Here is a 13,322-nt window from a genome sequence, read left to right on the forward strand (position 1 = left end):
TTCACTCCTTTTTCCATTAACCATTCCTTAAATTTCCAATTTTTTATACACAATTCCTAGATTTTCAATCAAGTTATCTTAATTGTGCATTTTTCCACTTTGTCCCCAGTTCCATTATTCTCAGTCTCATGATAAAAAAGACTTCCATTTAATGAAAGCCTTTTACATCCACAGAATATTTCAAAATGCTTCACAGCCAATAAAGTACTGAAGTCACAGTTACAATGTAAAAACCATGCATCTTCACTCAGCTCATTCTCACTCCCCTTATCCTTACTTCTGTTATCCCCGTTCCAATTTTCCTCACTTGCTTTATCCATTCCCTTTATTCAACCAATGAGAGCACTTGATAATCTATTGGAGGATTAGATCGCATTATGTGGAAATGGGGAAGGTTGTTCAGAGTTCCCTGCCTCTATGAGGGAAGGTTGTTCAGAGTTCCCTGCACCTGTCAGTTGGCAATGAGACTTGGAAGCAAGTATCAACATTATGCATCACGCCTTTTAAGTGGAACAGACTACAATCTTGGAACATGGTGTACACTAGGACCCTGCAGAGATAATATGTTTGCAGATGGAATCAGGTGCAAATAACTGATAAACCTAAGGCACCATGGTTACCTGATATTGGTGCATAGATAGTGTGCTTACCGAAGACGTGAATTGTAGAGATTGAAGAAGGCACAAGCTTATTGCTGGTGTTGTACCACTGCTTCAGGCTAGGAATTCAATTGTACATTTGTGAATATTTTGAAATAAGGAGTTGCGCACCCAGGAAGCCTGCAAGCTGAGCGGGTGAGTGTGATTGTCTCTCTATGCAATTGGACACTGCAGGTAGGGCTTATTTATTGGACTAGATCAATCTTTGTTTCGGTATATCCTTTTGACTCAAACTAGCAAGCAACTGTAAACTATTATATACTGAGAGGGAAATGAAACTGGCTGTCTCTAAGCCTGCCAAGCTAAAATTGCCAAGACCCCCAGTTGTATGCAAACTAAGTTTTGATGCAAACTGTAAGTACTCAACCAGTAATCAGCAAACTCTAAACTCATCTTTCTAACTAGGCAGGTTCTAACTAGTAACCCAAGATTCATGGACTCTGGCTAATGACCCACAGAATCTAAATATTGTACTCCATCCCAGAACCTTAACTAGTAATCCCAGCAAAAGGGATTTTATTGACTCCTAGTTTCATAGACTGTCAATGGTAACTCTCATTCCCACTAGTTGTAACTAGTGATTCTAGTTCTATGCATCCTAACTTGTGACACCAGTGTCAGGTACTCTTAACTCATGATCCCTGCCCGCGTACTAATTCTAATTAGTGATTCCCCATCCATCTACTATAACTAGTAGCACTAGCTTTACTTAAGATTATCCACTATTGCTTGACAGAAACCATTAACTAACCATAAAGACTCTGTTAGAGCTGTACTCATTTTAGTAGGAAACATAGTACACACAACACAGTAAATGTACTTCACATGAAATAGCAGAATCTTAAAGTACAGAAAAAAGCCGGTGAGCCCACTAGGACAGTGCTGGATCGTTGAAGGACATTTTCAATTAGAGCCACTCCCTATTCTTTCCTTATAGTGCTACATCTCTTCTGGTAAACTCACCCCCCCACCCCTCACTTGAGACATGGTGACCCTTAGGTTATAGGACCACCAGTTATCCCCTCTGATGAGAGAGTAGCCCAATAGTCCTCTAGAACTATTGTGACATTACTTATTACTTACATCTTTTCAAAATCAATTTTGAAAGGTATTAATCATTTTCCACTTTTTTCTTGTTGAGGTATTCCTTCATATTCAATTATACAAACCTATTGTGTAAAAAGCTTTTCCTTAACTCCGTCTCAGCTCTTCTGCCTATTTCCTTAAGTCATTATCCTCTTGCAATCAACTCTCTAGCGTTTATTTATAAAGTGACTGATCCAATTTTTTTTAAGTCTTGTCAACTTGTCTGTCACCCTCAAAGTTTCGCTGTTACTGCACCTCCTTTAAATTTGTGCATTTTGTTTATTTTTGCCTCTGCTCATTTTTTCCTTTCAAAATGCATCACTTCACACTGCTCAGCATTGAATTTAATCTGACATGTATCTGACCATTTCATCAGCCTATGTCCTGCTGAATCCCCTTACTTCAATGACAACTTGTATTCACATCCCAGCTTTAATGTAATAAAAGATCCCAAGGAATTTCATAGGTGTTTTATAAAATATAGAACATATCACCAAAAACCCGGGTAAAGAGATTGTTTTAAGGAGCACCCAGGAGCCCCCTCAATGATTATAAGTTTTGGGGTCGGTTAGCTCACATGGCTGGATGGCTGGTTTGCTCATCAGAAACATCGGGTCAATTCCTGCACCAGCTGAGGTTACCATGAAGGATTCTCCTTCTCAACCTCTTCCCTCACCTGAGTTGTGGTGACTCTCAGATTAAACCACCACCAGTCATGTCTCTCTAATGAGAGAGCAGCTGTTTGGTGGAGTAGGACTACGGTGACTACATTTACTAGAGGAGGAAAGAGAAATCGGGAAGTTCCAGAGCATAGTGCTTTGGCAGCTGAAAACACTGCAATTGACTGTAGTGTCATTAGAACAGAGTGCTTAAGATGCCAGACTTGCAGGATTGCGAAGATCTTGGAAGGTTGTAGGAGTAGCAGATTACATTGATAGGGAGAAGCAAGGATTTGAAGTCTTTTAAAAATAAGGACAAGCATTTTATAATTGAGACACTGTTTAATTAGGAGCCACTGTAGGCCAGTGAGCACATAAAATATAAATGAATGAGATATAATACAAATAAAGTCATAGAAAACTTACATTACAGTTTCTCATATTTCCAAATTATGTACCATCTGCAAATTTAGAAATTATGCCTTATCCATCAAAGTCCAAGTCATCAATACATATTAAAAAGTACAGCAATTCTTATGCTGGCCTCTGGAAATACAATCATATATTTCCCTCTGAAAGAAATTAGGCAGAATTACTCTGCTTTCCATCTATTAGCCAATTTTGTATGCACACTGCCTCTGCCTGTTTAATCTCAAGGACTTTAATGGTGTTAACAAGTCTATCTTGTGATACATTTGTCATAGGCTTTTAAATATCTGTGTATGAAGCATCAAGGCAATAATCAACCCTCTTTGCTATTTCATTAAATAGCTCAATTAAGTGATTCAGTCACATTTTCCTTTCAGCAAATCTGTGCCGATTTTAATTTATTAACCTATATTCACCCAATTGAGAATTAACTTTTCACTGGATTATTGTCTCTATACAAGTTTCCCCACTCCCCGATATTAGATTGACCTGCCTGTAGTAGCTGGCTGTATTTGCCAAACCGTTTTTAAACAGAAATGCAGCATTTGCAATCCTCCCTTTCCTTGGCACCCATTCCAAATCGAAAGAGGATTGAAATATTGTAGGTACTGCCTCTGGAGTTTCTTTCCTCAGCAACCTCAGACCAGATTACTTTTCCAGTTTCAGTCTTGCCAATGATTTAGCTATCTCCCGTTTATCTATTTTTGTTCAATGTGAATTCAGTGCTACTGCCTTATTTACAACTACATTGGCAGCATAGTCTTCTCTATAGTACAATTAGTATAGAAACATAGAAGATATGTGCAGGAGTAGGCCATTTGGCCCTACAAGCCTGCACGACCATTCAATATGATCATGGCTGATTGTGCAATCTCAGTATCCCATTCCCACTTTCTCCCCATACCACTTGAAGCCTTTAGCCGCAAGGGCCATGTCCAGCTCCCTCTTGAATATATCTAATGAACTGGCCCCAACAGCTCCTCTGGGAAAGAATTCCACAGGTTCACAGTTCTCTGAATGAAGAAATTGTTCCTTAACTCAGTCCTGGATGGCTTACCTCTTATCCTTAGACTATGACCACTAGTTCTGGACTTCCCCGACATCGGGAACATTCTTCCCACATTCAACCTGTCCAGTCCCATCAGGATTTTATATGTTTCTATGAGTTCGCACCTCCCTCCAACTTCTTCTAAATTCAAGTGAGTACAAGCTCAGTCAATCCAGTCTTTCCTCAAATGTCAGTCCTGTCATCCCAGGAATCAGTCTGGTGAACCTTCCCTGGACTCTCAATAGTAAAAATGTCGGTGATTTAGTGGTTAGCACTGCTGCCTCACAGCACCAGGGCTGCAGGTTCGATTCTGGCCCTTGGGCGACTGGATGTGTGGAGTTTGCACTTTCTCCCCGTGTCTACATGGGTTTCCTCTGGGTACTCCGGTTTCCTCCCACAGTCCAAAGATGTACAGATCAGGTGAATTGGCCATGCTCAATTGCCCGTAGTGTTAGGTGCATTAGTCAGAGGGAAATGGGACTGGGTGGGTTACTCTTCGGAGGGTCGGTGTGGACTTGTTGGGCCGAAGGGCCTGTTTCCACACTGTAGGCAATCTAATCATCATCAAATGCGAGGTGCTGCATTTTGAGAAAGCAGGACTTATACATTTAATGGTAAGGACTGAGGGAATGTGCTGAACAAAGAGACCTTGGAGTGCAGGTTCATAGCGCCTTGAAGGTAGAGTCACAAGTAGGTAGGATAGCAAAGAAGACATTTGGTATGCTTTACTGGTCAGAGTATTGAGTACAGGAGTTGGGAGGTCATGTTGCAGCTGTGCAGGACATTGGTTAGACGACTTTTGGAATATTGCCTGCAGTTCTAGTCTCCATCCTATTGGAAGGATGTTGTGAAACTTAAAAGGGTTCAGAAAAGATTTACAAGGATGTTGTCAGGTTTGGAGTAATTGAGCTATAGGGAGAGGCTGAATAGGCTGGGGCTGTTTTCCCTGGATCGTTGGAGGTTGAGGGATGACCTCATAGAGGTTTATAAAACCATGAAGGGCATGGATAGGATAAATAGATAAAGTCTTTTCCCTGGGGTGGAGGAGTCCAGAACTGGAGGGCATAGGTTTAGGGTGAGAGGGGCAAGATTTAAAAGGGAGCTAAGGGGCAACTTTTTTACATAGAGGGTGGTGCGTGTATGGAATGAGCTACCAGAGGAAGTGGTGGAGGCTGGTACAATTGCAACATTTAAAAGCCATCCAGATGGGTATATGAATAAGAAGGGTTTGGAGGGATATGGGCCAAGTGCTGGCAAATGGGACTAGATTAGATTGGGATATCTGGTCGGTATGGATGAGTTGGACCGAAGGGTTTGTTTCCATGCTGTACATCTTTATGACTCTATGACTCGAAGAACAATTTTCCTGAAGGGGTGTTCTGAAAATAGATTCAAGGTGAATCAGGCTGAAGTGATGTATCTCTCACTGTCCTTCCATGCTACTTTCTCATCCTTGGGCCCTATTCCCTTACAATACTCTTTATCTCCAAAGCCCCTGCAGTTCCAAAACATGGAGCATTTGATGATGTTTATTATTCTCAATCCTGTCGCAGACCAGATGTTTACTCTGCGTTTTTCTCAAGAAATTAATTAACATGGTAGCAATTGTTTTCTGTTGTTCTTGTATAGACATCAAACTTTATCTATAATTTAAGACACAGCTGGTGTTGTCAAATGATTATACAGCACATTGTGTTTAGAGATACAGAATGCATCATGGATATTAACAGTGATTGGAATCTCTCCAAGGTGCTGTGCCTCACCAGAGCCATGGAAAAGCTTTGTCTCTCACTGTATAAATCAGTGTTATCCAATGAAATTTAGTGACTATCTCCAGAGATAGTGGGTGATGACATTGTTTAGGCCCATGTGCTAATATTATTAGGAATATACAATGTTTAAAAAAAGTGCTTCATATGTGTTTACTTATGAAATAAATTTCTACCACCATTCAAGTTACTATGGGGGTAGAGCACTGACCCCCATGTTTAAAATGTTTCCGCTTGGCCACCCTGTCATTTTTGACAATATATGTATTGGGAGTAGAGAGCCCTCTTCAGTAGATGAGCATTCGGCAATTAATGTCATGCCCTGTCCTGCCTGGTTGCCATATGAGCATTGTCACCTTTGTGCTCAGGGCATCTGCTTCCTGGAAGGTGCTCATGTTTGTGCAGCCATCCATCCATATAATGAGTAGGATCTTCCAGTAAGATGGTATATCTTAGAAATAAATCACTTGGGTTTCACAGCCATAGTATCAGGAGGACAATGACCTTTGTGTCCATCCATGGATGATGGTGAATGAAGACTCATCTGAGCACCTTCCCAAAGGAGCTGCTTGGATATTGGATTGTGTAGAACCTTTTTGAAGAACGGTCACTCGACCCAAAACATTGACTCTGTTTCTCTCTCCACAGATGCTGCCGGACCTGCTCAGTTTCTTCACCTTTGTGTTTTTGTTTCAGATTTCTAGCACCTTCAGTGCTTTTTTTTTGATCAAATTTGGGCTATGTTTGCTCCATGGTTCTCAATGCTAGATCTCCAAACAGTCAGATCAGTCTGCATTATTTTAGTTTGAAAAGCAGGTACATATCTATTGGAGCTCCTCACACCATGCAGTACCAGAATTATTCACGTTCCAAGCTATTCCAGGACTAGTCCAACAGCCAATAGTAGATTTATGAGAGTGATTTTTTTTTGTTACATAATTGTTAGAAATGCTATCTTTTGGATGAGCTGTTCAGCTGAGGGACAGCTGTATTCCTAGAATGCCATCTCAGGTGAACTCATATAAAATTTCATGGCACTATTTTGAAGCGTAGAGGAATTCTGTTAGTATTTTGGCCAATATTTATCCAACAAATATCACTAAAACAGATTATCTGCTTAAATTGGCTATGTTGCCTACATTATTATTTAAATGGAAAAAGACTGCAGAAAACTATGGAACAGAAGGATTTGTGAATTGTTGTTTGTTAATCACAAAATGCCAGCATCCAAGTTCAACAGGTAATAGAGTAGACAAATGACCTTTATTTCAAAGGGAATGGAGTCTAAATATCAGAAGGGTTTACTGAAACTACACAATGCATTAGTCAGACTACAATGGGACTAGTGTGAACAGTTATGGTTCCCTTATCCAGGGAATGATACACAGGTTTTGGAGGTAGTCTGGAGATGGTTTACTAGGATAATACCAGGCATGGAGAGATGTTCTCATGAGGAGTAAGTTGGCCCTGTTTGTAATTGGAATTTAGAAGAATGAAAAGCAATTTTCCTGAAATAAGATCCTATGGGGAATTGACGGAGTAGATGCAGAAAGTTGTTTCCCCTTGTGGGACAGTCTAGGACCAGAGGACATGGTCTCAGAATAAAGAACCATGTGTTTTAAGATGAAGGAGAAATTTCTTCTCTCAGAGGGTAGTGAAGCTGCGAAACTCTTTACTGCAGAGGGCTGCCAAGGCTGCTTTGTTAAGTATATTCAAGATTTTTAATCAGTATGGGAATCAAGGGTTATATGGGCTTGATAAGAAAGTGGAATTAGAGATTATCAGATCAACTATGATCTCATTTATTAGCAGAACAGGCTTGATGGGCTGAATGGCCTACTTCTGCTTCTACCTTGTATGGTGTTCCACTACTTGTATGGTGTTCCACACCTTTTGGATTCGCTGGACTTATTGCCACTGGAGTTTAAAAGAAAGTGAGGTGACTTGATTTAAGTTTATAAGATTCTTGAATGGTCTCAGCTAAAAGGACATGGAAAAGATGTTTCTATTTATGGTCAAGATTAGAGTAATGCTAGAAAAGCACAGCAGGTCGGGCAGCATCCAAGGAGCATATAAATCAACGTTTTGGGTAAAAGTCCTTCATCAGGAATTTCCTGCTCCTCGGTTGCTACCTGACTTACTGTGCGTTTCCAGTGCCACTCTAATCTTGACTCTAATCTCCAGCATCTGCAGTACCCACTTCCATCTGTTTCTGCTTATGACAGAGTCCAGAAATAGGGAGCACGATCTTAAAATTAGGGATCACCCTTTCAGGACAGAGATGAGTAGAAACTGTTTGCCCCAGAGGTTGTGCAACTTTGGAATTCTGTGTCTCAGAAGATCATGGAGACAGGATTATTGAATATTTTTAAGACAGAGATGAATAGAATATTGTTAGGGGAATCAAGCGTTATTGGGAGTAGATAAGAATGTGGAATTCAAAACACAAACAGATCAGCCATGACCCTACTAAATGGTGGAGGAGGCTTGAGAGGCTGAATAGTTTGTTTCTGTTCCAATTTAATTTGCATTTTCATCTTGTATAGTGAAGTTAACACTTCTTGTGAACCTTAACTTTTGTTCCTTTTTTATGCTTTCCTTCTATTCCCCTCTCACCTACTCCCTCCCTCCCTCAGTCACCTTCTCCCCAATCCCTCATCCCTTAATTCTCTCCCCTCCTCTTCCCATCTTTTCCATTGTCTAAGAGGATATCCTAAATATGTTGTTTTGTGTTTTGGTATCTAACAATGTTAAAGACTCTGCATATTGCTTTTGCTGTGTACGTGTCTGTCTTTGGTTTGAAGTCTTCTCGTTAACTTGCTCATTCTGTTTCAGAACTGTTCCAGCCCTTGCTTCCTCACCCTGGCATGACCCTGCAAATCCCAAACCCACGGCCCTCCTATTCCCAGACTCGAGAGCATCTCATCAAGGCAGTACCCCCACATCTCATCTGCTCGTTAGTGTGTGGAGGAAAGGAATGTCGCTATGAGGGACCTGATGAATGGAGCCTGCAGCAACAAGCAATCAGGGGTGTGTTCTCAGCATGGTAGGTCACATATCCACATGAATGTGCACACATCTACAGGGGTCCCAAGTCAAGTATCATGGTAGCTGGGAGTAAAAAGTAAAGTCAGATAAAAGAAACCATGTTTGGTTACATTTCCCAGAGAAATACTGCACAAATTAGTTTGAGGGAGAATACTTTGTATGTAGCAAAAAAAAAACATTATAGACACTGGAAGGAGTCATCAAAAGTAAAGACAGAAGGAAGGGTTAGAATTACAATCCCACACCAATATATTCATAAAATCATAGAAAGATACAGCACAGAACAGAGCTATTCCTGTCCTCTTTGAGGTTAGAATTTTACATACTTTAAAATTAACTATGCATCAAGTCCATTTGCTGGTCTTGATCCCACACATGCTGTGAGGGCATCCACCTCAGAGATCACTAATAGAAGGTTGCCACTGGATCTATCATCTAGGTAAAGATAGAAGGATTTGCAACCTTCAGACAATGGCAGTCCTAATAGTGGAGGTAGGTGATGCTGCTGCAAGATAATGCTTTTAAACTGACTTGTTGGCCACAGCTGCCTTGCCATCCCTTGCACCCTGTAGAAACCTCTCCACAGGATGACTGAAACCACCCCGACTGGGAAATATAACCCTTTTCCCTCACTGCTGAGTCAAAAGCCTGGACGTCCCTACCTATCAGAACTTTGGGTGTTCAAACACGAAATGAACCACAGAGGCTCAAGATAAAGAAGGAAAGACTTACATTTGCACAGTGCTTTTGTAATAACAAAATGTCTGAAAGCATATTACAGCCACTGAAGCATTTTGTAGTGCATTCATTACTGTAATGTATGAACTCGTTAACCAACACTTTCTCAAGGGAAAACTAGTGGCAAATGATAAATGCCAGCCTTGACTTTGAAAACTTGTAAATAATAATAATGGATAATAATAAAAGAAAGATGGGATTGACATGTCTTTCCTTGTCTCTACTGTCTTCTTTTCCAGGGTCACTGATGACATCTTGGCGATGGCAAGGCCATCCACACAACTTATTAAGAAGTTCAATATCATCGAACAGTTCAAAGGGTAGGAAATAAAGTAGGAACAATCATGGTATCTGGCTGATCCTGCCTAATACAGCTCCTTGTTGACAGTGGCCTCATTAGAAATACAGTCTTTAGAGAAAGCATCAGAGTAAATTTGTTCATGGAAAGCACTGTGTAAATTGTTGGTAACTCTCTGGTATCAGTAGCGAACCAGTTGTTTGCCTCAACTCCTCAGCTAAAGGAACCAGAGTTTGATGAGAGCAGATATCACAAAGGATTGTAGGACTGGAGTCAGTTTGAAATAGGGAGGAGTGAGAAAATGAGGAATTTGAAATCAAGGATGAAGAATTTTAAATAATTTGCTGCTTAATCAGGAGCAAATGAAGCCAGTGAGGAGAGATGTGATGAGGAACAGGACACAGTGTGAATAAGGGCAAGTGCAGCAGAGTTCTGAATGACTTAAAGTTTGGTTGGTTCAATGTGTGAGACTGCTCAGGGATAGATGGGAATGATCAAATTTCAAGAATAACAAAGGTATGAATAAAGGCTTCAGCAGTATATGTGCAGGCATGGGGCAGATTCCAGCAATGGTATGGACATGGAATGGGCAAACTTAGTGATGATCCATGGATATGTTGCTGACCATTTATTTCAGAGTCAAATTTGTTATGACCAGATAAGAGGAGTGGACTAGCTCAGCTTTTTATCCAACCTTCTTGGTCCGTCGCAACAAAGATTTAAGTTCTTTTTATGACACAACTAGAGTTTTCTTCCATTGAAAGGTAATACTGTTTTTATTGTAATTGATGAGGAGCCAATTACAAGGTTTTCTTAAATTAAAGAAGCAATAAATTTATTATCTTCTAGCGCTGAGCAAAATAATGAAGTCCCTATGTCAAGCATATATATCACCTTCAGACAGCCTGAGTCTCTCTCCAGTACAAAGGAACATGTGAAAGACCAAATAATTTAGAGTCCTTTAAATGTCCATGATATATAAAATCAGTGTTTTGGTTCCTTTTTAAAATGTCCGAAGTGTTAAATAAGATCATGGAATTCGAAGATCAACAATCTGTATGTTTGTCTCATTGTGACAAATTTGACACCAGTGTATTGTGAATTGTCTGGTTCAGTCACAAACAGTTGTTCGGAAGAAGAATGGGGGCGTTGGTTACGGAGCAGTTTTTGTGCGGGATTTGAGGATGTTTCCCCCAGACTTTCCTGTATTTGGTTGAAGGAAGTTTCTGTTTCTCCAATACTGGATATTGAACAAGAAATCTGACAATTTTGGAACAATAGGCTATCGAGAGTTCAATCTGAGGTAGAGCTGGGTGTCATCAGCCTGAATGTGGAAACTCATGCTATGGTTTTAGATGACATCAATGAGGTACAGCATAAGGCTGAGAAATAGGATGGGCCGAGAATACACATTGGGGAGCTCCAGAGTGAGAAGCCAATCAGATGATGCTGTACCTACATCAAAAAGGATGGAACATTGGGAGTGCGCCCAATAACATTAAAGAAGCATTGGCAGGTGTTGCAGGAACTCTGAGCAGAGAGAAAGCATGGCGATTTGAAATGATGGTTGACACACTGACAATGAGAACTCGGTGCAGCGGCTGAGGGGAAAAGAAAAGGTTTCCAATTGAGAAAATTGGCAGGTAGTTGGTAGAGAACAAAGATTTTAAATAAACGGTGAATGGAGTGGAACAAGATGAGCTGCTCAAAGGATCAGAAAGTAGAAGGGGATTAGAGAGACAAATGAAGACCTAATTGATGATAAGAATACATCGCAGTCATGATGATAAGAACTGAAGATGCATCCCTTCTTCCCACAGGTTAAACATTAAGTCTGTGATAAACCTACAAATACCTGGTGAGCATGATCATTGTGGGGACCCCTTGGAATTAAAGAGTGGATTTTCGTATTTACCAGAGACCTTCATGGAGCATAATAGTAAGTCCCATCATCCTGGCCAACATTCATTGTCAGCCAATATCACTGAAACAATCTAACTAGCCATCTATCTCACTGTTATACACAAATTGGCTACAGTGTTTCTCTATATTACAACAATGATTATTGCTTAATGGTAATTCATTGATTGTCATTTTCAGACATCCTGAGGATGTGAAAGGCATTGTGTAAACACAATTAGAATTAAACTGAGAATCTTACTTACAGAATCTTAAGTCTGTGTTTAAGTTTAATGGAAACTCGTTATTGCTAGTCCATTGGTAGATAAGGGTAAGAGCAAGATTCAATGGTGTAGGCATGAGAATGAGCAGAAGGGCACAGGGAAAAGCCCACTTGAAATTGAACAATGCTGCACTTGGTGAGGTTTCTAGTAAAGCCTGTCCTGTTATGTTGTGTGTTAGCTATGTTTTCTGAACTTAGCAGGCCCACTGTTTTAATTGAGGACAACCGGATATGGTAATAACGGCTTTGAACAGTCTTGTTCAGAATTGACAAGTGCTTACTGCCAGTATAACAATATGGCACTGGCAGAGTGCAGGCATGTTGCCTGTGATTAGTGTCTTTGTAAAACGACACAACATCATTGAATTTCCAAGACAGTATGCCCTGGGTGCGTTCAGTCGAACAGTGTAAACGCGGATTTTGTTCTGAATCAGCACATCCTGTATCAGTCCGTGGAGTGTTTGATGGGTCACTGGACACCTGGAAATGTGAAGTGTTTATTTTCCAGTAGTAATTTGTTTTGATGAAGTCAGAAAAAAGCATGATTCATCTGGGCTGAATGTCTCCTCTCTCTCCTCACAATCGGACAGTGGAAAGACTCCATGGGCTTCATTTATGAACTGACAGTGTGTAATCTCTCTTCCTGTAATTAAAGATCACCATTTCTATTTACAGGCTCAGCAGTTAGTGTCCGTGTCTGAGGAATTGAATACACAAAGCTAGCTATCACATTCCCAGTGTCTGGGAGACAGGGACTCAGGTTGGGGTTGGTTGATTACCAAGAATGAAGGACTTATAAATTATTATTATATTTATTAATTTTTTAATGAGCATGCAGAATATTGTATTAATTCAGTGGTTTAACAGACTCAAATCCTCCCAGATTAAATGATTCCGGATGTGCTCCTGGACCCTATCGGCCCTACAGCCTGTCCAATTATGGACTGCATAGTTTAGCCTTTAAATAGTAAATAGAGTGAAAAAGAGGGAAAAAAGGGAAAATGAGAAAGAGTGTAACAAAAAAATGAGGAAAAGACAGACAGGTGGAATTTTATCAAATTTGTCAGAGACATTTCAGAGTGTTAATGAATTTGACCTTGTCTCTAAAGATGGTAAACATTAAGATCCCACAAGTAGCAATGAAGTAAGCACTCTTATAATCCAAATTTTGCTGATGTCTGTTGAGGACACGTAGGCATGTGTGTGAGACTAAACATGTGTTTGTGAGTCAGTAAATTTGTGTATATGCTAAATTGATGCAGAATGAGTGTGAGCAGCAGAGTATGATTCTGTTTTTGATGGAGAATGAGAGATAGCAGCTGATTTGTGTGTCTTGCTGTGGTTAATTACTGTGTTGCAGACTCACAGGCCATGGTTAACTGACAGGTACAAGGATACTCAAACGA

The 13,322-nt window shown here is 40.3% G+C and overlaps 1 protein-coding gene across 2 annotated transcripts in view; it reads left to right on the plus strand.

Moving 5' to 3' along the window:
• Positions 1 to 375: 375 nt before the first annotated feature.
• LOC122561784 (protein tyrosine phosphatase domain-containing protein 1) overlaps positions 376 to 13,322 on the plus strand; it is a 63,389-nt gene continuing 50,442 nt past the window's right edge. The window contains exons 1-4 of one of the 2 annotated variants that reach the window (XM_087999454.1): positions 376 to 583; positions 8,486 to 8,696; positions 9,676 to 9,756; positions 11,555 to 11,673. In XM_087999454.1, the coding sequence (XP_087855580.1) occupies positions 574 to 583; positions 8,486 to 8,696; positions 9,676 to 9,756; positions 11,555 to 11,673 (421 nt within the window). In that variant the 5' untranslated portion in view covers positions 376 to 573. The remainder of the gene's footprint in view (positions 584 to 8,485; positions 8,697 to 9,675; positions 9,757 to 11,554; positions 11,674 to 13,322) is intronic. The other variant, XM_043713937.2, reaches the window with a different exon arrangement.

The sequence above is a fragment of the Chiloscyllium plagiosum genome, unplaced genomic scaffold, assembly GCF_037043375.1.
Source record: "Chiloscyllium plagiosum isolate Xiang-an unplaced genomic scaffold, Cpla_swu_hap1 HiC_scaffold_23, whole genome shotgun sequence".
In the NCBI taxonomy this organism is placed as follows: Eukaryota; Metazoa; Chordata; class Chondrichthyes; order Orectolobiformes; family Hemiscylliidae; genus Chiloscyllium; species Chiloscyllium plagiosum.